At 43.3% G+C, this 25,457-nt stretch overlaps 1 protein-coding gene across 1 annotated transcript in view; it reads right to left on the reverse strand.

The window, feature by feature from the left end:
* Positions 1 to 2,724: 2,724 nt before the first annotated feature.
* LOC147423679 (PH, RCC1 and FYVE domains-containing protein 1-like) overlaps positions 2,725 to 25,457 on the reverse strand; it is a 34,141-nt gene continuing 11,408 nt past the window's right edge. Inside the window, exons 3-10 of the mRNA XM_086500878.1 lie at positions 8,776 to 8,862; positions 8,579 to 8,668; positions 8,391 to 8,477; positions 8,116 to 8,292; positions 5,332 to 7,482; positions 4,900 to 5,046; positions 3,248 to 3,669; positions 2,725 to 3,125 (exon numbers count right to left, since the gene is read on the reverse strand). Of these exons, the coding sequence (XP_086357004.1) occupies positions 3,029 to 3,125; positions 3,248 to 3,669; positions 4,900 to 5,046; positions 5,332 to 7,482; positions 8,116 to 8,292; positions 8,391 to 8,477; positions 8,579 to 8,668; positions 8,776 to 8,862 (3,258 nt within the window). The 3' untranslated portion in view covers positions 2,725 to 3,028. The remainder of the gene's footprint in view (positions 3,126 to 3,247; positions 3,670 to 4,899; positions 5,047 to 5,331; positions 7,483 to 8,115; positions 8,293 to 8,390; positions 8,478 to 8,578; positions 8,669 to 8,775; positions 8,863 to 25,457) is intronic.

Raw genomic sequence — 25,457 nt, forward strand, 5'->3', positions numbered from 1 at the left:
AAAATGGGAACCTTTAGGAGGAATTCTATATGAAGGATGTGTTGTCCAATTCAAAATCAATTTGGCATGCAAGGTGAGAAAATTTGTGTGGACTAAAGCAAACTCCAAGGGCTTTATATGGTAGGATTGCTGATCACCTTAACAAGGCTTTCTTTTTTGTCAATCTTAAGGCTTTCTTAAAAATAATGACGGCCATACTCTCTATTTGGAAGATGAAGGTAAAATGAAATTGTTCATGTTCTATTTTACGTGGATGATGTGATTGTTTCAAGAAGCAATGATGACATGGTGGGTACCCCCCCCCCCCCCCAAAAAAAAACAAATGTACCCTCATTCCCATTTGGAGAAGTTTTGAATGATGAGATGCCAAGCAATCCCACACCCATGGAATCTCATCTCAAGCTCACGAAGGATAAGCATGCAATGTTGTATTGTGAGGGAACTCATTGCTTCACTCATTTATTAGACTATTACAAGGCCGAACTTAGAGAATACTTAGAGACTTTAGTGACTCACATTATGCAAATGATTTGATTGATAGGAAAAGAATGATTGGTTATGTATTCTTTCTTGGTACTAGAGCAATCTTTTGAACTTGGTTTTTTCTTTATGGTAGCTCCTACACCAATTTGTTGTAATCAAAAAGTTAATCTATTAAAAACAAGGATGTAGCTATTATAATCCCAAATCTCTAGAGAAACTGCTCTCCTTCAAGCATAGAGTTGAACTTGGTATGATGGAGACTCACATAAGGGAAGGATTTTGAGAAGTAAAGAAGGGCTCATCTATGCTTAAAGGAAGGCCCATGTTGAAAGTCTTCTTATCTTATTTAGGTATCCGCACCTGTCTCTTTCGGTTATAGGCTACTCTTTTGGTCTTCTCATGCTAGTTGAATTGAAGAAATATGTCAAAAGAATACACGCCACACCATCTTTCCTAATTATTAAGGCGTGAAAAAACTCTTAGGATGATAATGTGATGGAACCATGTTAAATTGCCCTCATGAAGTTGATATTCCTTGACATTGCATGCCTAAGGTCATGTATACAATCATATTTACACGTGAGAGAAGCCTACTGCAAGTATCTTCTTGGTTGGTGAAAATTGTTCCTAGATTGAAGAAGTAATTATAGTTGATAGCCCGTTTTGGACATGTGACATTCAAGAGTTAAATCTCTCCGTGTAGCCAGAATTTTGTGGAGAAGAAGATTTCCAATAGTTGGCCCATGAGTCTTCGATTTTGACACCCGCATAGTTTGTTCAAACCGCAAAGTTGGCTATCTACATGCTACGAATTTGAACTGCAATTGGCCACAACTAAATTTGAACCCTATTAGGAGATATGACGGTTATCTATGATAAAACCAGAAGAATAAGTTTTCTTTGCATTATGCAAATTTGTCCTACCCAACAAGTTTGCAAGCTTCACTCAGCCTTGGGAATAGCAACTATATAAAGATGGTTGGACTACATGTCTATAGTAGGGGATGCTTCAAAGGCTACAAAGAGGCTATGAAACATAGTGTTATCTATGTAACTGAGTGTTGCTAGGTAGGTAACACACTCACTTGTGTGCATTGTTGTATTAGACCTAGTTCAGCTCCTACACCTCTACCTTAGGGTTGGGATTCAAAAAGGACTTGAAAGTGGTCACAAGCTTTCAAACACTTTTCAAAAACTACCTCTAACCACTTTCTCAAGTGGTTTTATCATAATGAGTTTTTGGTATTTACCAAAGTGCTTATATATACTTTAAGCACTTTTAAGCTATGTAGCAAAAAAAATTGGTTGTAAAGTTGTACATGAAGCCACCTAGAGTCATGTTCTAAAACAAAACCCTTGTAGAAGCAAGTGGGATGCCCTACAAGTATCTGCTTGCAAATTTCGGTAGAAGGAAGAAGGGACAAGGCTTTGGATTATGTTGAAGTGATGAGTTGTGCGAATGGGAGACGTGAAGGTAACATGGGAGCATGTAGAGAGATTTGAGATTGCAACAAGCTTCATTGAGATAGGAGAGCATTTAAAGTTGCAAAAGGTAGATGGACAAAGATAAGAAGCGCAAGAAGTCTAAGCACCAGGGGTATTGGAGGATTTGGAGGCGGGTCTCCTTCACAAAGTAACCGAAGTTAAACGCAAGAAAGAAGAGCAAACTCTTTGATCTAGTGCTCTACTGGAAAGGTTGGCCCTAATGTTAAGATGTTGTTAGTGGGGGAACCAAGCAAAGGAAGGGCATGATTACAAAGATGAAATCCAGCGCACCCCTCTGTACGTTAAGAATAGCAAGAGACCTCGAGCAGGCTCACTAAGACAGCTGGGGACAACTTCGACAAAATGAACGAAATGTTTCAAAAACTTCATTATCTTCAAGGGCGTCTCTCTTTACTTCGTTAGCGTAACAGCCTCTTTTGAATTCTCGAGCTCTCAAGCCTCCACGTGGTCACAACTTTTTCTACTATTTTTAATGCTCTCTCTCTCTCTCTCTCTCTCTCTCTCTCTCTCTCTCTCTCTCTCTCACACACACACACACACACACACACACACACACACACAAGTTTCTTTATATGATTTTAACTGCTATTTTTGAGAAGTTACGACTTGGAGATTAATAACATAGCAACTAGCGAAGTTTCGGAACTATCGAAGTCTTTCAATTTACATCAGGATTACATGCAAATTTTAAAGTCTAAAGGGCATTTCATATAGCAAGTTTGGGTGTCAATGATCAAAGACAGAAAGGCTAAACAAGCTTAATGGGAGGCCAGACATGGTAAATGTGCTGAATTGTACAAAAGAATAATCTTCTGTTATGTACACTTCTATTGATTCGAGTATACAACGCCTAAAATAAGCTCTATTCAGTAAAACTAGAAGGGAACCTTGCCCTCCAAATATGCTTACTTTGCTGTACTTCCATATCAAAATTGTGGCACTCCTCAACATCCAGAATGTGTGGTTTGAAGTATAGGCTATAAATGTAAATCTCTTAGCTACATAAGAATATGTGATGTTACATAGAGCTTTTCATGTATCATCTCTCTGCCAGTCGGACGTTATACTGCTCATGAACCCTTGCCTTATTTTCCTGCCACCATAGCTCGGCCTGCTTTTCGCTGAAGCGCTTCCGACTAATAAAATTTGCATCCAAATCGAGAGTAAACAAGGAATGAGAACTGTGCAAAGCCACGGGAGGCCAAAAATGCCCTATTTTTTTGGGGAAAAGAAACCACAAATGTTAAGAATTTCTTACCTGAACCGTACTCGTTTGAGGTCTCGAGCTCCATCTGGCAAAGAAACAAAGGTGATGAAAACGCCCTGCTCATCCTGCTCCACCCACTCCATTCCTACTTGATGCCCATTTTGGGTCGGCTTCATGTTTGTGGTTCTAGGCCCATCTTCACTATGTAAATGAGCATCCAGCCGTTCTTCGGATGGCCTGCACGGCACTTGAGCTCTGACATGGTCAACAATTGGTCCATCACTAACTGAATGTGAAGCTCCGTTGCTAGCTGTATTGGGCCCCTTCAGATGACTCTTTCCATTTGCAAATGGCATCACGACTCCATCCGTGGAATGCATCTTAGCATTACTTGCAGCAGCAAAAAGAGGTACCGCTGCCAGTCTGTCAAACTGATTGAAGTCTCCTGTCAAATGCTCTGTCATTACTTTGATCTACAAACAATGGACAAACCAGGAATTTCGTTTATGTGCGAGTTTTTTACTGCAGTAAAAATCAAAAGAAGCATGCATATTCTTTTATAGAACTGTTGCTGACAGATTTTCCTGTAGAAAAGCCATTAAGACTACTACATAGTCAGGCTACTCAATGAGCATCAATCTATTAAAGCATGCATCTTAACGAAAAGAGAGACTTCTACAAAGAAGGGTGCAAAAACCAATAAAACTGTTGTTGGGTTGGTGTACTTCCCCCCTTAAAAACCATTTCTAATCCTCATCAATGAAGTGGAGATACTGAGCTCTAATTGATTCCGACGTAGCGAACATTTCAAACTGACCCTTCCATTTCATTAAATACTCATCATAAGCACATCGGAAACAATGACAGGTACGGTGAACTAAAGCGGCATATACTTGGTTTCGATATCTTTCCAAACATTTTCCTTGATAGGCACAATAGTGTCAGCTTCACCTAGTTTTTCTTTAAGGAAGCTAACATGAAACACGCAATGCACACTAACATCCGAGGGAAGAGCCATTTTACAATCAGCAAGGCCTATTCTCTTTGTGATCAAGAATGAAAGATTATACCTAGATGAATCCAAGATAAGCTCAGATTCACCCTTAAAAGGAAAGTGCAAGGTATAGACCCATGGTAGTCACCCACAAGACAAAATAACCATCAACTTCATCATGCATAGTATTGACTAAATACCACGACATCCCCACCAACGTCATCAGTGCCCAATTGTCGGTGTAGAATTAGGTACTAACATATGCTCCCAAACACAACACACACCACATGCGTGCACAAACACACACACGAGCATACATCAACACAAAGTTCAATGTACTGAGTTTCTGTCATGACTCCGGAGATCAAGGGCAGACTCAGCCATAATGAGGCAAGAAGCATTGAATCGGAAAAAGAATGAAAGAGTATTAGAAAGTCTGGCTACCCAATGAGGGTCAAATGCTTATTCGAAAGACCTTCAGAATGACAAACACTATGTCCATGCTACTCACAGCTTGACTTGTTTCTAGAAAAGAGAACCTCTAAACTGCTCACTAAGTCAGCCACACAAAGAACAAGAGCACAGAATGTTTCTACTCAACTAAGACCTTGACATTGAAATTTTGCAGCTCAAACTAGCAATATATATGCAACAACAACAAAATTGCTGAAAGTTTAATGCAGCAGTAAGTAATGTCTAGTCCTGAGACCTGAGCTGTAAGTGACTTGATCACATCCTTTGCAGCTTTGCATTTTGCTGTCTCCTCTCCAGCTATGGCTATGGCTCCATGTAATTGGCGTGCTGAATGCTTGAGCTCTGCATCTTGAAGTTGGCAGCGGCGTGAGAGACTGTCCACCTAAAATTACCAAACAGCAATTTAATGAGAGAAATCTGCTACTGGTCCTTCAATTTTGGAATTTAGATCAACTGCTGTTATAAAAACAAGCAGCTCATAGGTGTGAAAACGTCTACAGCAAGTGCGTGCTGAATATGAACATACACTGAGGTGCATGTGCACGTGCACGTGCTTTCTGTATAGACACAAACAGAGAAGCTCGTGGACGTAAAGATGTATAGAGAGTGTGCACGAATGCCTGCTTGTGGGGTGCGTGGAGTATGCCAGAAGAAACCATGATAATACCTGTGCTTTTAACTTCATGATCTCCTTTACAAGACCTTCATTTGTTTTCTTAAGATCTTCCTCAACTAACTTCGATGTGTTTTTCCCCATCAGACTTGAAATTGGCGTTAACGAGCGTGGGGGACTAGACCTTCTTGAAGGGGCTGGGGAGGAGGCTCTAGAAACTATCCTCGAGTGAGGAACTGAAGCAGAAACCAATCTTCTTGACACTTCAAAAGCTGGATATGACAAGGTACCACCGCGGACAGGCGAACCTCGGTTACTTGATATCTCTGACCTCTTGTTACGCTTTGAGTGAGATTTCAACTCATTAGGCTTGAGGTTTTCATATGTAGAGGATTTAGCAAGGGATGGTTGATAATGATGAGAATACTTGTCCTGACTCTCCCTGTTATTATCTTGCCAATTTGAAGTACTTACTCTCTTATTTCCAAGCATTGACGCTGTGGGACTAGATTCAGCTGCTTTCTTCAATTTTACCGCGCAAGAATCACATATACGGTAAGGTTTCTTTGGATTTGGAGCCAAACATGCCTTTAATGCCTTCTTTGGAGTGCATGAATGACAAAAAACTAACCCACAATTATAGCAGTTGTGGCGCTTTCTGGTAAAGCCAAAGGGCTGTCGACAACCCGAGCATGCTGAATGATCAGCTCCTGATACCCATTTGTGAAGACAAATGGCCATTGTGAAATTTGTACCACATGCAATACCCTTCACTTGCTTATCTTTCAATGCCTCAACTAATGTTGGTGTTTTTCGATCCAATACATCTCCATGCCCAAGCCGTCCATTAGATCCTTTTCCCCAAGTGTACACATCAGACTTAGAGGTCAGCACTGCCACATGAAATGCACCAGCAGCTATCTCCTCAACAAATGCATCGCAAAGTTCGCCTTCAACACGGCCAGGAAACTTCCCATCTGCTTTGGGATCCCCTAATTGTCCATAAACAGTACTACCGACTGTATAAACATGACCCGAATCAGTGAGTGCTACAGTAAGACTGTGTCCACAAACTACCCGGCATAGACTATGGTCAACAAGAGCCCCTACACAAGTTGGAACCAGCCTCTGCTCTCTGTCTCCATGACCAAGGCGGCCTTTGTCACCATCACCCCAGGTGAAAAGCTTTCCAGATGAACAGATGCTAGAACCAGAGGCACCCACCATCACTTCCACAATTGCCGCAGTGTGCCAGACACCACAAGCCACCCTGATAGTTTTCAACCCTTTCAAAGCATCAACCTCCTTGGGAGAAAATGCACTGCACCTGTCCCCATGACCAAGAACCCCAAAGGTGCCATCACCAAATGTAAAAAGCTGCCCTGAAGAGGTAACCAATGCGGTGTGCCATGTGCCGCAAGAAACCGAAGAAATGTGCAGCCCTTCTAAAGGGCCGCTTACTCGTTTAGGCATCCAGTGGCTTACATCACTCCCATGGCCTAAAAGTCCAAAGGTCCCATTTCCCCATGTGTAAATTTCTCCAGAACAAGTTATTGCACAAGAGTGATATTCACCACAATCGATAAAGTCCACGTTGATGTTAGATAAGGTTTCAATCAGATTAGGGTGCGGCACATCAGCATCAACTCCATGGCCAAGGCGCCCACCAGCTTCTTCACCCCAGCAGAAGACTTCACCTTGTTTTGTTACAAGAGCAGCATGTCGACTACCAACAGTGACATGCTGCACATCAAGTACCAGAGCAGACTCCAAAGCCTTGGGTACCATGGCATCCAATTTTTCACTCGGCATTTGACCCACCCTATAGACACCACCCCCCAGAATTCCATCACCAGCACCCTCACCCCACATGTACACATCACCCAATGCATCAGCATCATCTTGCCCGGAGCCATGACTGGAGGTGCTTAATGCACTTGACATGCTAACTCTGAAAGCTTCAAGTGAAGGTACACGAAATTGAGAATGAACACTAATGGAGCCTGATTCAGAACCGATTGAGTGCATGGAGCGACCAACAAAGTTCGGTTCAAAATAATTCTTTAATTGGATGGGCCGTGAATCTTCCTCTAAGAAATCCTTAGACTTTATAGGCCGTAAATCATCTTCCAATGCACTTTTTCTTGATCCATTTCCCGATGGGCTACCAAACGAGCTCCTGTTGCAGTAAGCTCCATCACCTACCTGAAAAAAAATAGCAGCTACCCTTATTCAGACCTTGAAACGGTACCATATATAAGCTCAGTTACCTTTTCAGTCACAAGCATACACACTACACATACTAATGTGATTGCGTGGGGAAAACTTCAGAGAGAGGCAAAACCCACAAAAAAGTGTAGTCAATTGGAAGCCAATCATACATGAAGCTGATGCATGCCATAGCAGAGTTCCAGAAACAGGCAAAGAACAACTCATGAAAGCCCACATTAACCTCTCCATGTCAAACAAGAACTGTAAAGTCTACAGACAACCTATTTTACTGCGTTAAATTCTTGGTGATATGTACACGCATGCACGGCATGCACACGCTCTATAGGCACAAACTCATGCACACATGATGTGCACTGATTCATGCTCAGATACACAGGTCACACACAATAATTCAAACAGACAACATAATCTTATACTACACATTAACACACCATGTTTTACCAGTAACGCTACAGTAACAGAGACACACATGCTCACACTTCACATGGCATACAACTAGTCAACCTAATTCAAGCTGTTAAAGAAAGCCAAATGCAAACGTGCATGCACACATGTATACATGTGCATGTGTGCACGCACACAAATAGGTGATACAAGTGGGCAAACCTGACTCAAACTCTCTGTGCTACCAAAAGAGCTCATTAGAGGGGAGCTCTTTCTGGCATGTCCTACAGGGCTGTTTGCATCAGAGGAATCGCTTTTGGATTTTCTGATCTGTCCTCCAGAAATAAGTGACCTGAGCCCAGTAAACCATACTTCAGCCTCTTCCCTGTCTTTGCATATCTGTTTGGAAAGCACAAACACTATCTTCTCAAAAAATAGGCCATCTGAAGCTCACTACCAACGAGTCCAAACCATAGAGCTTTAAATGGTCAGTGTACCAGATCAAGGGAGTTGGAGTCATTGTCAAAGATCAAAGAGAAAGACTGATACTCTTTCTCCGGACGAGGATAGCGATGGAAAATGGCCTGCATACACTTGCTCAATAAATATGTGCATGTTTGTCTATTGGTGAAGTAACAATGTCAACTCCAAAAGTGAACACCCTAACACTAACTGCCCAACTCACCGTACGTTGCCCTGGAACAATTTTTGATACTGAGCTCAGCCTGAGACGTTTTTCTTCTCTTCCAGAAAACCAAACAAGGAACAAACCATCCTGCAAAATTCAGACAGCTCATCAAAAACATCAGAGGTCTTTTGAAATCAAAACTATCTTTCACAATATTTTGAGCAAGAAGCCTAGGCATTGGCTGAATCACTTACATTTGAAATCCTGAAAGGACAAAACTTTGGCTTCCCTCTTCGTCCATATTTCAGTAAACATGCCCCTTTCTTCAAGGCAGTGATAGCCTTTCCTTGCACCAAACACCTCATTATTAGCCAAAATCAAAACACACAAAAAGTTGAGCTATGCAAAAAGTTCTCCCGAAAAACAAATCATGACCTCATATTGAACATAGTTCCAAAACAAATCAAGACCACATGTTGACCATAACATTCTCTTTGCATAGCTGATTGTACAAGTCACAATCCCATGTGACAGATGTCAGGTGCAGCGGAAGGTTTGAGGATTTAAACTCAAATCTAGTACTTCGCACAAACACAAGGTTACTTTACTTCACTTGAGAGAAACTCAATTGAGCACAATCTAAAAAGGAGGCAGAGAAAGAGACTAAGAGAGATGACACCGCATGTCGGGTCCCAACCACCCTCAAGGGCCCCCTGGCTCAATTGCCAAAGTAAGCAGTTGCTTTAGATTACTTGCACAAATGCTGATATGGCTAAATGTTGAATATTGAATGCTTCATGTTGATGCTGATGTCTTGCAAAAACACTAAGGCTGATCCGATGCAAAAATGCTAGGTTGAATCTGATGCTGAGGACAAATCTGATGCAAAACGTTGGGCTGAATCTGATACTGAGGATGTAGATGATGAAAATGATGAGAGGATGATGAGGAGCTGCACAACGCTAGGGCTGATCTGATGATGCTGCGGGTACTGTGGCTGAAAATGTTGGAGATGGTGCTGCTGCTAGGACGCTCACTGCCCTTTGCGGGTACAGGGTTCTGATCTGATAGGGAGAGCCCCATGCTCTCATATATAGGGAAAAAGGAGTGGGTCGAGCAGTTATAATCACCCGACGCTGGGTTTTTAATGAGGTTTTATGCTTATTAATAAAATGGCCTAAGTGACTTCCGAGGCTGTTCACATGCCTACATGACTTTATGAATGTAATATGCAAGTGAGGGTATGCAACTAATGACCACCCTGAGCATGCAAGTCCTTCTAGAGGCTCACAAAGTGCCAAGGTAGATCCCTAAGCTATACTAACTAAGACTAATGCTCACCTGTAGCAGTAGCTTGTCAAGTGCAATGCACACGTAGCATCCCCCCCTGGTAAAGGTGAGATACAACTACCGAACTTCTTGTGGATCCTTTCAAGACTTGTGATGCCCAATGTTTCTGATGCTTGTGGATGCATAAACCGATGAAAACTCCTTCGAACTTACCGGACAACGGATGTAGGTATTGTTGCGATGTAAACATTGACCAGCCGAGTTAATAGGCAATCTTACTACTGTCACAAGATATCAACCTTGATGTTGACTTTGCCTTCCCTTGATGTTGACTTTGCCTTGCGAGTAAGTATTGCATCCTGTCATGAAAACATTGCGGGTGAATTTCCAATGGTTCCATGTCAATGGAAGTGGATGCACACTAAATGCCAATGTGAATCCAGAAGAGGGTTAGGGATCCTGTCTCCAACTCCTTCCATATCCGCATACAAGGCAAGCACATCTCGATACTCGAGATCTAGATCTTCGTGAATCCGATGCCAATCTTCGTAAGACATAGCAATGAAGACTAGAGTACGCTCGATGCATGATGGACTAAGGGTGGAAGTGGCTAACTTTGTAGGCAACATGTATTAGTTCACAGCAAGGGCACAACACTTCTTTGATATAGAGGGGGGAAAAAAAAAGCCTTGGTGAGGTTCCTTGGGTTCTTGATTCTTTCCTTGAGTTCCCGAAGACGAAGCTCATCAAGTGTCACGATTGTGACGTATTCTTTATCTTTGTTATTACATTATACACTCTTCTTGATTCATTACAGATGCAGATGCGAAGTGTGACTAACCCAAGAGGACTCCTATTCTCGAATGGTCACGACCTTTCGCTCAAGAGACATGCCTCTTCACCAAAGCCACAGTCCTTCCACGACTTGTCACACCCCTTCACTCTACGATTGCAACTCTTCGTCCAATGGTTGCAGCTCTTCGCCCAAAGAATGTGTCTTTACGTCTAAAGTCGCGTCTCTTCACCATGAGACGTGTCTTTTTATTTGTGTCTCTTTGTCTCCTATATAAGGAGCCTATTGTACTCAATTTTCAAGCATTCATTCAATCAATCAATCAAACATAGAGTCTTTTGAGTCTTACCTCAGTCAAGTTCAAGTTTCTTAAGTCTTGATCATGAGTTTAAGTACTTGATTATAGATTAGTAACTAGAATCCTTACAGTGGTATCAGAGCAAATTTTTTTCTTGGGACTCGAAGGTTGTGAGCCTCTCACCCTCGCCGCTACCCTCTCCCCCCCTTCCCGGAGTTGCATGGAAGCAAAAGAAAGGTGGTGCACACATGCATACGCTGTGAGCGGGATGAAAACACACACAACGCCTCTATAACGACCCGACACACGCTCTTGGAAAGATACACACACACACTATGGGGCACCACTCGGCTTAGACAACACACCTGGCCGAGACAGGGAACACACCTCTGGAGTGAGAGGAGAGAGACTATCCACTTGCCCACTCCACACAGACACACACACACACACACAAAAAAAAACTCAGCTCAAAAGAAGATAATTTCTGATGTTTAGATACAATTGAGCTTGGGCCAACACCAATGGGGCAAATAGCTCACACAATATGGGTAAAATAAGCCACATACAATCACAAACTAGAGCAGAAACTTCGCTCATAGGAGAAACTTACACAGAAAAACAGCAGGAAAAGAGTGAGGAATTTGGCAAAATGGACAGCACCATCACGTCCGGAACGGCTCAAAACCCAGTCTGCAATGTCAAAGTGCTCAAATCCGACCTCGGATGAGCAGTTTACGGCCAAAATGAGCAAAAACACACCTACGGCTGTTCCTCCTCTCTTCTCCACGTTTTTTCTGGTCTTCTCTCTGTTTTTTCAGTTCCCACACTTAGATTTATTAGTTGGGCACCCTTGGCCTTTTAGATGACCTCAAACGGACCCCGAACAGGCCAAAAACTGACCTCGCAGTGCATAGTTGTCACTTTTTTGCATCATTCGCACACCTGGCACTCAGCTTTTTTCCAATAATGCATCTCGCCACCACGTGAAGTGGCCCCAAAAAGTGATCCTCATGATGACCTTTCTGCATAATTATCACAAGGAAACACCCACGTTGTGTCCGTACTCATCCACGTGCAAGTATTGACCCCGTTCGGCCTCCTGACGCCACTAGATGCCATCTGACGCACATGCTTACCTCATGTCGTCGGCCCGCGGATAGCTTCCTCGAGAAGTTTTAAGCGCTACCAACTCCTCATTATTGTAGAAAAAACACACCGGTACTGGTAATAGTGAAAATCGATGCACTATGTACATGCTGTCCTACCTGTACACATGTGGGCCCCACGTAACCACCTGGCTAAAGAAAATGGGCAATCCTTTATTCGATGCACCATGCATGTGTATGTACATATGCGCAATCCCTTGCTCGAAAAAACTCCTGACAACACGTATAAGGTAACATAAATCCTTCTGCTTCAATCACATAAATAATGTGCGACATGCCACGTACCCGGTGAATTTCGAGCAAACCTCTGCTGGTGACCTTTCGTGTGCCTCTTCATCGGGTGGTGTCCCTTCAGGATTGCGCTCACCCCTATTCATATGAAAGGGTAGCACCTCTTCACCTTGCTGGCACCCTTTCGCATAAAGGAGTACCTCTTTGCAGGTGTGGCGCTCCCTTTGCTGGAGTCTGATTCGCGAACCTCTTCATTAGGATGTGTCCTTTTGTAACTGGCCCATGTCCCTTCATGTGAACAGGCATCACCCTTGGTTCGTGCCTCTTGGCATCGGTGTATATCTCGTGCCTCTTTACTCGCAGCCTTTTAACCCGGCACCTTTTCACTTGCACCCCTTCACTGCTTGATGCCCCTTCACAGTGCGTACCCCATCCCTCGGGTAGTAGCTTTGTGAAGGCCCTCGCAATCCTTCCCGCGAACAAGAACCTACCCGGCAGCATGTACCTTCACGCACCCTCTTTCCAAAGCGTTGTACTGTTGGGCTGCCGTTCCCTGGGCTGAACCATTGCGCTGGGCTGCATACGCCTTTTCACATCCCTGGCTGCCCCTTCGTCAGCAATAAACGATCGCCGGAGTTTCTTTTTTTTTACGCTAGCCACCAACAGCGTATTAATTAAAAAATCAATCATAAGGTTTTATTTTTCAAGTGGCCGGTCAGCCCTCACATAATAAACCCCATGTGAACACCCTTATTTAGTCACCATACAAAAAAAAAAAAGAAAGCCAGCAAGAGTTTTCAGATTTACCACCCTGCCTCCACTTGCTCCTCCTCTCGCACTGGTCCTCTCCTCCGAGCGCCATCGGCACCGCACATATAGCAGACGTTGAATTCAAAGTGGCCATCCCTTATCTTTCATACTTAGAGGAGATTCCGGACAGTGTTCTCGCGGAAATTCCTACTACACCGAAGTCACAATTGTTCAGGATACTCCAAAACCCGAAATTATCATTATTCTTGTTTCGCCGGAGCCAAAACCAGTTCCAAAGGCGCTCCAATTCCCTAGAGCGCTCCCGTCCTAGAGCTTGCTACTGCACCTGTTCGAGTTCCCTTTGAGGCATGACCATGCCAAATTCTCAGGAAGGAGGACAATCTGAAGACGCCCTCGCTCTTATCAAGGAGCAGATGACAGCACTTTCCACGAGCCTTGCATCACTTCACACTCGCTTGGAGCAAATGCAGACGCAAACCTCTTCCCGAAGTCACCCTATTGCTTTTCGAAGGACCCATGCTACTTCTCCGCCATCTTCTTTTGAAGCTTCAGTGGTCGACCAGAAAGAACCACTTAAACCAAAAATTTTCCAACCCAACTTTTCTCACCCAAAGCATGGTTTCTCAAAGACAACTAGACACAAAGTACCTTCGTGCGGGCAGCAAAAGTCTTAGCATGAATATTCTTAATAATGTTACAATCTAAGCAACCAACTTCTTATTGAAATCATGCAACAGAAGCAGCAACATGAAGCTTCCAAAGGATCATTAGAAATATCAAAATGGGCTTACTTAGTGGCACATATATTCGACCCTAGTGAAGTACTCGGTCGTGAACGTAGCGACGTTGGACATGTTCCCCCTCGCGAGCCATGCCCTACCATTAAGTCTTTCTTATCTGATGGTGGTAAAGTTGAAGATTTATTGATCCTTTCCTTGTGCAAAAGAATCCTTCAGAGGTCTAAGAGGCAACAGCTCACTAGACCTCCCCCTTCTCAATTGGGAGCCTTAATACCCACTTAAACAGTTGAAGATTCAGAAGATTTTGGTTCTTGTGTGACAACCAACAAGCACATAACCCTTTCTTTGGCCGTGAAATTCGCCTCATCACCGCCCTTGCAAAATAAAGTCTTTGTCTCTGAACAGATACCAAATGTAGTGGTCAATGATAATTTTTCAAACTCGAAGATTCCAATCCTTACCTTCAACGATGCAAAGGATAAATCAGATGCAGACTCTTCCAGCACGACTTCAGTTGCTGCAATTGAATCTTTAGACACAACTTGTTCTATTGATAAACCCTTACAGATGGATATACCTTCAAACACTACTCTGTCTCAATCTACGACATCCCTTCAGGAGAATTTTACTGTTCCAGAAACCAATGGAATACCTTGCAGATTTCCAACCAGTGGTAATCACTCAACAGAAAACTCAAGTCAATTTACCAACAGTTTCACTCAAAGCAGATAAAGATTCAATCTTTTCTTAGACAAAGCTCGAAGTTACAAATGAATTTGACAAAAGCACTAATCAAGGTGCAGATGTGATACTAATACTTTTGACAAAGATGAGACAAGTTGCAAATATGATCCGTTTTCAGTTTGGCAAAATAGTTAAAGTCAATAACAGTGCCATGACGTGGGCCTTAACAAAAAGAGCTTTGGATGCAGAAGCACTACAACAATACATTTCCTTCTCCCGGAGTTTCTACAACTACCCTAGGTTTTATTTTAAATGGGAGGGAATGTCACGATTGTGACGTATTCTTTATCTTTGTTATTACATTATACACTCTTCTTGATTCATTACAGATGCACATGCAGATGCGAAGTGTGACTAACCCAACATGACTCCTGTTCTCGAATGGTCACGACCTTTCGCTCAAGAGACATGCCTCTTCGCCAAAAGCCACACTCCTTCGACGACTAGTCACACCCCTTCACTCTACGATTGCGACTCTTCGTCCAATGGGTTGCAACTCTTCGCCGAAAGGATGTGTCTTTACGTCTAAAGTCGCGTCTCTTCACTATGAGACGTCTTTTCATTTGTGTCTCTTCGTCTCCTATATAAGGAGCCTATTGTACTCAGTTTTCAAGCATTTATTCAATCAATCAATCAAACACTTAGTCTTACCTCTCAGACAAGTTCAAGTTTCTTAAGTCTTAATCATGAGTATCAGTACTTAATTAAGGATTAGTAACTAGAATCCTTACATCAAGAGCTCTAATACGAATGTTAAGAGCAGCTGAACGGTTTAAGGATTTAAATTCAAATCTAGTACTTCGCACAAACACAAGGTTGTGTTACTTCACTTGAGAAAAACTGAGCTGAACACAATGAGAAAAGGAGGCAAAGAGAGAGAGATAGAGAGAGACGAGAGAGATGACACCGCATGTCGGGGTCCCAACCACCCTCAAGGGCCCCCTTGCTCTATTGCTAGAGCAAGTACTTGCTTTAGATTACTTGCACAAATGTTAATACAACCGCTAAATGTTGAATATTGAATGCTTCATGATACTGATGTCTTGCAAAGACACTAGGGCTGATCTGATGCAAAAAAACGCTAGGTTGAATCTGATGTTGAGGACTAATCTCATGCAAAACATTGGGCTGAATCTGATGCTGAGGATGTAGATGATGAAAATGCTAAGAGGATGCTGAGAAGCTGCACAACGCTAGGGCTGATCTGATGATGCTCCAGGTACTCTGGCTGAAAACGTTGGAGATGGTGCTGGTGCTAGGACTCTGGCTGCCCTCTACGAGTACTAAGTTTTGATTCGATAGGGAGAGCCCCAAACTCTCATATATAGGGAAAAAGAAGTGGGTCGAGCAGTTATTATAAGCCCACGACTCAGTTTTAATGAGGTTTTATAATTCATTAATAAAATAGCCTAAGTGACTTTAGAGGTTGTTTACATGCCTGTATGACTTCATCAATGCACTGTGCAAGCGAGGGTATACAACTAGTGACATGCATGATCATGCACATCCTTCTAGAGGCTCACAAAGTGCCACGCTAGATCCCTAAGCTATACCAACTAAGACTCATGTTGACCTGTAGCAATCGCTTGTCCACGTGGCTCAAGTGCAATGCGCACGTGACAACATAAATAAATCAAGAATACGAACCCCTTTCCTCAAGGCCGATGGGATGGCATGACCAAAAAAAATGGTTTCATGCCAAATTGTCGCAGAGCCTCCCAAAGAGCCCAAGTAAAACCGATTGAACCTCTATGCAAATCTTGTCTAAACAAAAGCTTCCTAGGGACATTGTCGCTTATATAATAAGAGCCATTAGCATTCCCACTGATCACATGTAAGTCCATGATACCACAATAGAACAAATATATATACACCTAGATGAATCCAGGATAAGCCCAAATTCACCCATAAAGGAAAGTGCAAGGTATAGACCCATGGTAGTCACCCACAAGACAATATGACCATCAGCTCCATCATGCATAGTATTGACTAAATACCACGACAACCCCACTAACGTCGTTAGTGCCCAATAGTGGATGTAGAACTAGGTACTAGCATAGTGGGTGTAGAACTAGGTACTAGCATATGCTCCCCAACACAACACACGCACACATACATGAACATCATCAACACAAAGTTCAGCATACTGAGTTTCTGTCATGACTCCAGAGATAAGGACACCCCACAATGACATACAGCACGTTAGTGCCGAATTCGTTTGGCCCCATGACATTGAGAGTCGAGACCAAACTACCACAAATAAAGCATCTCCAGAATCTCTCGCAATATGCGTCCAATGTATCCTTCTTGGTCATTCGAAGATGGTTCCAAGCAGTTCGTATGTCACGTTCGTACTCCTGAGTCAACCAAGAAGAAATAAAAAGCCTTTTAAATTTCAGCCATGTAACTGGCGCTGATTAAGAAAATACTAGAGAGGTTTGCAATGCAAGATGTAAAACGGGTTTCTATACCTTTGGCTAGTCACTTTAAACTAACCAAGGATATGTGTCCAAAGACAAAAGAGAAGATAGCCTACATGTCTAAAGTTCCATATGCTGCAACGGTAGGTTCTTTGGTCTAGACAAGACCAGATATTGCACATACACTGGAGTTGTGAGTAGATTCATGGATAATCTAGGTAAAGAGCATTGGCAAGTTGTGAAGTGGATACTAAGGTATCTAAAAGGGACAACAACGAATGCTTTGTGTTTTGGAGGTACTAACATTTCTTGCAAGGGTATACTGATACAGATATAGCAGGTGACAAAGATACTCAAAGGAGCACTACTAGCTACGATTGGAAGCACAGTAATAAGTTGGGCTTCAAAGTTGCAGAAAGTGGTATCACTTTCTACCATGGAAGCAGAATATGTAGCTCTCATGGAGGCAAGCAAAGGAATTTTGTGGCTTCACAAATTCTTGGAGGAGCTTGGATACAAACAAGACAATTGTGTCTTGTACAACGACAATCAAAGTGCCATTTATCTTGCGAAGAATTCAGCCTTTCACTCAAGGACAAAGCATATAGAGGTGAGATATCACTTCATACGTACTCTTTTGGAAGAGGGACACCTAAAGCTTGGAAAGGTGCACACAATTGAGAATCCTGCGGACATGTTAACAAAGGTGGTTAACAAGGAGAAGTTGAGCTTTTGCTCATCTTCAATCGGCATTCAAGAATAAGAAGCCAAGATGGAAAGGAGTCAAAAGTTTGGTATGGAGATCAGTCTCCAAGTGAGAGATTGTTAAGTATGGAGCCTGATTCACCCCTTGTAATTTTTATTCTCAAAAACGCACATTTGTAAGGCCCCCGTTATGAGGAGAAGCCAATGTGCGTGAGTGAGAAAAATGACTCACCGGAAAACCGAAAATTCACACCCAATCGAGAGCTTTGCTCGAGACCGGGTTCGCCAGAATATTGTGGCCGAACAGCAGTTGGAAAGTGAGGGAAAACGGCTGATTGGCCAGTCGTCAATGGCTGGTGGCCGATGGTCGGAAGTCTTTGACCGGTGACCGAATTCAATGGCCGATGGCCAAGTTTAAGGCGGACTTGTCTATGGCTACACATGGGCGAATGGCCGATATCTAGGCGGACTTGTCTACTCAAGGACGGCTACACATGGACGCATGGACGAGCTCTACTTGGATTTCTCTACACAAGGGCGGCTACACATGACTCTCTCATGAGAGAGAGCAGCCTATTTTGGCCTATAAAAGGAGGCCTCTTCTACACACAAAACAGATTGTGGAGTTAGTGACGCAAGGTATGTGTGAGGTGGTGAGAGTGAAGAAAGGCAGGAGCTACATTAAGGGTATAATCCCTTTGTAACCTACTTCTGTTGGAATTAGGGTTGCAGAGAAACGCACACAGCTTGGAGAAGACGAAGGAAGCTCAAGGCACACAATAGACAGTGTATTACTTAGTGTGCAATGGAAAGATAGATAGCCCTAGACTGATGGATGTATATACAAGGCACGGGGAAAAAACCTCCTAAAGAGGGAAAAAATGCCCCGGCGGTCCTAGTGTGTTCACACACATCACTACCACATGTGTATGGTAACAAATCCCCCCTGGAGTGATGCGGTGAACGAGAGCTGGCACATGAGTAAAGGGAAGTGCCATGCCCAAAGGACATGATCAGTCCACAAAGGGGAGTAAGCCCAAAGCTTTGCGGAAAGCTTCAAGCTTCTCACGAGATAATGCCTTTGTGAAAAGATCTGCAAGGTTGTCCTCTGTTGGCACATAAGCCGAGCTGATCTCTCCTACTGAGAGCCTCTCCCTGACATAGTGGTAATGCACCTCAATGTGCTTTGTGCGAGCATGAAAAACTGGGTTCCTCGCAACTGCCAATGCGCTCTGACTGTCAATGTAGATAGTGTTGGCAGTGTCCTGTCCAACACCCAAATCAGCCATAAGGCGTCTGAGCCATACACACTCAACCGTAGCTGTGAAGACTGCCCTGTACTCAGCCTCACAACTCGAAGTGGCCACAGTAGGTTGCTTCTTGCTCAACCATGATATACATAAACTGTCAAGCATGAAACAAAAACCACTTGTGGACACTCTCGTGTCAAAACAACCAGTCCAATCTGAGTCCAAAAAAGCATGTAAGTCTGGCGGCAATGATCCCCCCTTGGGATAAAACAAGCCAAGATGTAAAGTGCCACTAAGGTAGCAGAAAATCCTCTTGACAGCCTGCCAATGCTTAGACCTTGGGCTATGCATAAATCTGCTGACCTGTGAGACTGCAAACTGAATATCTGGCCTCGTGTTGCATACATAAATGAGGCAACCAACAGCAGTTTGATAAAGAGTGACATCAGCAAGATCGCCAGCATCATGTAGACTCAACTTCAAACCTGTTTCCATGGGAGTGGCAATAGGTTTGCAATCCTCAAGTCCAAACTTATATAGCAATGTCTCTATGTAACTTTTCTGACACAAGGCAATACCACCATCACACTGCTTAAACTGTATACCCAAGTAATGATGCAACAGCCTCAAATCTTTCATCTTGAAAGTAGCATTCAAATCAGCCTTAAATTCAGCAATATGTCTCTCATTTGGTCCAGTGATCAGCAAATCATCAACATAAAGAACCACTATGAGAAGTACATCACCCTCACGCTTTACATACAATGTGCTTTCTGTTGGACTATTACGAAAGCTTTGTTTGACCAAATGCGTGTCAGCTTTCTCAAACCAAGCACAAGGAGATTGCTTCAACCCATAAAAAGCCTTGTTACATTTACACACTTTGTCCTCTTGTCCTTTTATGACAAAACCGCGAGGCTGCGTTACATAAACTTCCTCAAATATGCCACCATTCAAGAAAGCAGTAACAATGTCTGATTGATGTACATTCCAACCAAAATGAGCTGCCAATGCACATAAAAAACGCACAGTAGTCATACGACAAGTGGGAGCAAAGGTTTCTTCATAATCTATGCCTTTTTGTTGTGCATAACCCTTTGCAACAAGTCGAGCCTTATGGCGATCGATCTCACCATCCAGTTTGCGTTTCAACTTGTAAACCCACTTCGTACCAATGGCCTTTTTGCCAGGAGGCAAATCACATAAAGTCCATGTGCCATTTTCTATAAGTGCATCATATTCTGATTGCATGGCAGCAATCCAATTTTCTGAATTCTGTGCTTCATCAAAAGACAGAGGCTCCTCAACATCATGTAAACTAGACACAGCCAAAGCATAACAATTTGATGCATAAGATGCATGGCGAGAGCCTGAACGAGTACGACTAGACAAAGGTGCATCCAATCTAGTGTCACGCAAAGTGTGCGCCAGCCATTTTGGCATACCTCTAGCCTGCTCATTTTCAGCCCTTTCCTCATGAAGTACATCATGGACATCTGCATCAGTAATAGGCTGATCTGTAACATTTTCAAAAAACCCCATAGGCTGTACATTTGCCTCATTGGAAATTACATTCGTATTTCCACCACTGAAAAGAGGCAACAAAGTGTCATAAATGTCCTGTGAGCTTATATTATTGTCTCTAATACATGACAGCAAGGGCTGAACAGAATCTTCCACAAACACTACATCCCGTGAAACCAAAATACGTTTTGTTTGCGGATGATACAACCTATAACCTTTGCTTTCAGCACTATAACCAACAAAAATACATTTGACAGCCTTATCATCCAATTTTCTGCACTGTGTTTGTGGCACCAAAGCATATGCCAAACAGCCTAAAACTCGCATGTGCTCAATAGAAGGCTTTCTATCATGCCATGCTTCATATGGAGTAATAGACTACAAAGCTTTCGTAGGACACCTATTAAGTACATAAGTGGCACACATGATGGCCTCAAGCCAAAAAGAATGCGGTAAAGCTTGACTTTTGACCATACATAGTACCATTTCCGTAAGTGACCTGTTTTTCCTCTCAGCAACACCATTTTGCTGAGGTGTATAAGGCACTGTACATTGGTGTTTTATCCCACGACTAGCCAGAAATGCATTAAATTCATGAGACATATACTTCCCCCTCGATCGGAATGGAGGGTGCCCGTAGTACATTTCGAGACATTCTCAGCCATAGCCAGACATTGTTTGAAGCACATAAAAACTTCGGACTTCGCTTTAAGCGGAAATACCCATGCATGCCTGGAGTAATCATCAATGAAAGTCACGAAGTACAGGTAATTGCTCAAGGATGGAGTTTGCATGGACCCACAAACATCACTATGCACAAGCTGCAACCTGCATGTGGCCCGAACTGAACCATCCTTTGGAAACTTAGAACGCTGCATCTTACCCAAAATACAGCCTTCACAAACATGTTTGACAGGTGCTTCAAGAGGTGGCAAAGAAGCAACCATATCAGATTTCTGCAAACGCAGCAAACTGGCAAAATTCAGATGACCAAAACGTGCATGCCAAAGTTTTGCATCTGAAATAGCCCTTGAATCTGCAACAGCATTTGCAAAATTTTGTCCACACTTGTCATACAAAGTGAGCTTATACAACCCACGGCACAAAAGGCCAGATGCAACAATTTCATCACCAAAACTGAGATCATGAACTGTACATCTGTCATCTACAAATTTGACTACAAATCCAAGTCTAGCAAGTGCGGATACATACAAGAGATTCTTCTTGATCCCAGGTACATAAAGTGCATAAACAAGTGTGAAAGAACTGCCATTAGCAACAGTAAGCACAATCATTCCAACTCCCTGAACTGGATAAGAGGCATTGTTGGCACAAGTGACTGAATTCGCATGAGGGACAGACTCGAGAGAGGTAAACAATTCACGATGTGAGGTAATGTGCTTTGTAGCACCACTGTCAAAATACCACACATGTGAATCTGCACCAACTGACAAGCATGCATCATGGACAGCAGGATTGTAAGTGCACTCTGCGCTAAAAGCCCATTCTGCATCAACATCAGCATCACAATCTCCTTTCACAGAAGACTCAACAATGGCTGCATTTGTAGTGGAACCAGCATTTGCAGTGGAACCACCCTCTTTCTTCTTAGCCTCTTTGGCCTTCAACTTAGGACACGACTTGATCAAGTGATCATTAGCTTTACAATAATGGCAACGCATCTTCTTTTTGCCCTTATCACCAGAATCTCCAGACGAATTGCTGCCAACAGAAGCATTAGAAACAGAATTTTTGCCACTCGCAGCAGAACCATAAGAAGTGGCTGCATTACTGTTACCACCCTTTCTTTGAGAAGCAATAAAAGCCTATTCAACTGCACGCTGCCTAGTCCTGTTTTTCCTAGAAAGTGACTCTTGCAACAGCAATGTGCATAATGCATCAAACTTGACAACTTCAGGATTTCCTTGGGTCATCAGTCTCCAAGCACTAGCAAAAGTTTGGTAGGAATTTGGTAAGGCATCAAGAACAGTCTGCACAAGGGAACTGTCTGAAATGACTTCACCTGCAGAAATAAGTTGGTCATTGATATCCTTGACAATAGCAAGGAAAGTGTCCATATCATCTTCCTCATGCATAATCTTCGACTCCAGCTCTTTACGCAGCAAAGCAATTTTAGCCTTATTGCGGCTTGCATAAAGACCTGCTAGAATATCCCAAGCTTGTTTTGCAGATTTTGCTGAACGGATGTGAGGAACAATGGTGCGTTTCACAGACAACGCAATCAATGCATGAGCCTGCGCATCCTTAATATCCCAATGAGCTTGTTCCGCCGTAGGCAAAACAACTCTAACAGCAGCAATCCTTGCAGCAAGACCTGCAACATCCTCAACATCGCCTACATCCTCAGAACCAGGACGTGCACAATGTTCCAGACGCCCTTTGACACAAGAACATGTTGCATCATATAAGCCCACATAGGGTAGTTGTCCCCATCCAACCTATCCTCAACAGCAAACATCTTGAACACATCTGTGTTGTTGTTGTCAACCATGGTAAATGCTGCACCTGATGTGAAAACTGCCCGAAAATAGGAGAAACGAAGCGGGAACAACATGTGCTATATAGCACAAACCGTAGAAGACTATAAGGCACCTGTTATGCAGAAAACGGCACAGACAGAAATTCTGCACAAAATGACGAAATAGCCTATGCAGTACTGCCTGTAGTGGAAACGGAGGCCGAAATGAGCCCAAATCAAAAATCTGAGCAGACCGAGCTCTACAAGCCTTCCCGAAGCATTTGTCGACCTGCGAACGCTCGCCAAAGCTCACTGAAATCGGAGAAAGTGAGCAGGCGTGTACTGAAGCAACTGGCGACTAAGCCCGGGAGGACGCAACCTGCTCTAATACCAATTGTTGGAATTAGGGTTGCAGAGAAACGCACACAGCTTGGAGAAGACGAAGGAAGCTCAAGGCACACAATAGAGAGTGTATTACTTAGTGTGCAATGGAAAGATAGATAACCCTAGAGTTATGGGCGTATATACAATGCACGGGGGGAAAAACCTCCTAAAGAGGGAAAAAATGCCCCGGCGGTCCTAGTGTGTTCACACACATCACTACCACATGTATATGGTAACAACTTTTAGTTTGAAGTGCAAAGCCATTGAGTGGTTGCTTTCACGTGGACGTAGCCCACATTGGGTGAACCACGTAAATCGTTCTCTCTCTCTCTCTCTCTCTCTCTCTCTCTCTCTCTCTCTTGTGTGTGAAAATTCTCTCTCCATTAAGTAAACCACTCTAGTCTCTACTTAGCTACGCCTTTATTCCCACCATGCCATGAACAGTGTCTTCTAGTCCTTGGATTCCTTGCCCATTTCTTATGGCTTTGGATAGTGTGTTTCAGCCCACAGTGCAGTTAGTATCTTGGCCAATGTTCTTCTTTAGCCATTTCGGTAGTTGCTTCATCTTTCAATTTTGTGGTGTGACGGTTGCTCTTCCCAGTGCATCCGAGCAGTATTTCCTATGCCTTGTCTTCCAGATTGATCCCTGGAGACTATACCATACAAACACACTTACTTTCCTTTTCCTTAGACAGGCATGCTTCGTACAAGTGGATAGTGGTCCTTCTCAGACTAGGAACGAGTTACAATTAGCCACGGCATCCTTTACAGTGGGGAGACGGTTGGTTCCAAGTTCCACAAGTATATTTTCTTTCGGTTTCACCTACCTTGGGTGATCCAGTTACATAGGTAGAGATTGTTGTAGAGTTATGACAGCTATCCATTATTCGGGTGTTCTATCTCTTCAAAGGGGAATGTGGGAGCCAGTTTGGGAGTCAGTTTCCGCAAACTACTTCCTTTCAGCACCATTGGTTCCACGTGTAGAGGACAAGATTGACAATCTATTTGGTGGCTTTCTATAGCACCTAATTCTTCTCTTGCAGAGCTTGGGTGCAGGGTCTCTTGATCTTCGCTTATTAGTTGCAGTCTCACTATCAATGTGTGTTCCTTTTTGTTGATATTTGTTTCTGATTCACTCTGTGTCACGTGCACATGGCTCTGTGTGCCATGTGGGCATGCTTCATCGACTTCCAGAGCCAGTTTTCCCCTTCTTCCTAGATAGGAGTGTCTAGAATTCTAGGAGGATTAGTACCGGCAATTTTGTGAGCATGTTCGCAAGACTTGCATGGCCAGACAAGTCCATTAGATTAGGTTTTCCAGTTTTGGAACCCTCTTGCATAAATGGTTTGTACACTTGTTTTAACACATGTTAATACACTACAGTGGGCATCTGGCATAACGTGCAAGCGTTTGTGTCTACTGTCTCTCTATCTCTCTCTCCTCTCTCACTTCCGCACACGTGCACTCTCACAATGGGAAGGGGCTGAAAACTGAAAACGCTTGCCTGATCTGCTGTTGGCTGATGGAGCTATGGCTGATTGCTGAAAACGTTGGGGCTGAGGGCTGATTGCAGAAAATGCTGGGACTGAGAGCTGATTGCAGACTACGCTGGCTGCTTCTACTCCGCTCCCTTCACTTAGCGCTTCCTCAATGATCCTCTGGCGCTAGCTCCTTGGGCCCCTTTATAGGTGAGAAATTAGCCTTATAAATTTATTAAGGCTTAGGTAGGGCAATTGTCCACCAGGTTTTCCAACAAATAAATCAATAAATTGATTTATTAATATCGAGTCAAGGGATGTCCGTTTGGGTGAAACTGTCGCACATCCGCCCAGAGATGGTGAAGAGGAGGCGATCAGCCCCCCATGACTACCATGAGCAGAAGACCCTCAGTACAATCATTATGATGGAAGTGGATACCCCCCTGCCCCTATAAATAGGTGCCCAAGGGGAGGTAGGGCAAGGCCTGATGAAAATCCCCACAACCCAACACAAAAATGATATATGGAAATATATGTGGGCGCCCGGACAAAAGTGGGCGGCCGGCCCCAAACTCGGGTAATCGGACCAGGTACAACCTAGACTATGGGTGGACAGCCCGGACACATACTAGCCGTACAAGTATGCCCTAGACCTATGAAGCA

The sequence above is a fragment of the Adiantum capillus-veneris genome, chromosome 26 (assembly GCF_014529385.1).
Source record: "Adiantum capillus-veneris isolate H3 chromosome 26, ASM1452938v2, whole genome shotgun sequence".
Taxonomy (NCBI): Eukaryota; Viridiplantae; Streptophyta; class Polypodiopsida; order Polypodiales; family Pteridaceae; genus Adiantum; species Adiantum capillus-veneris.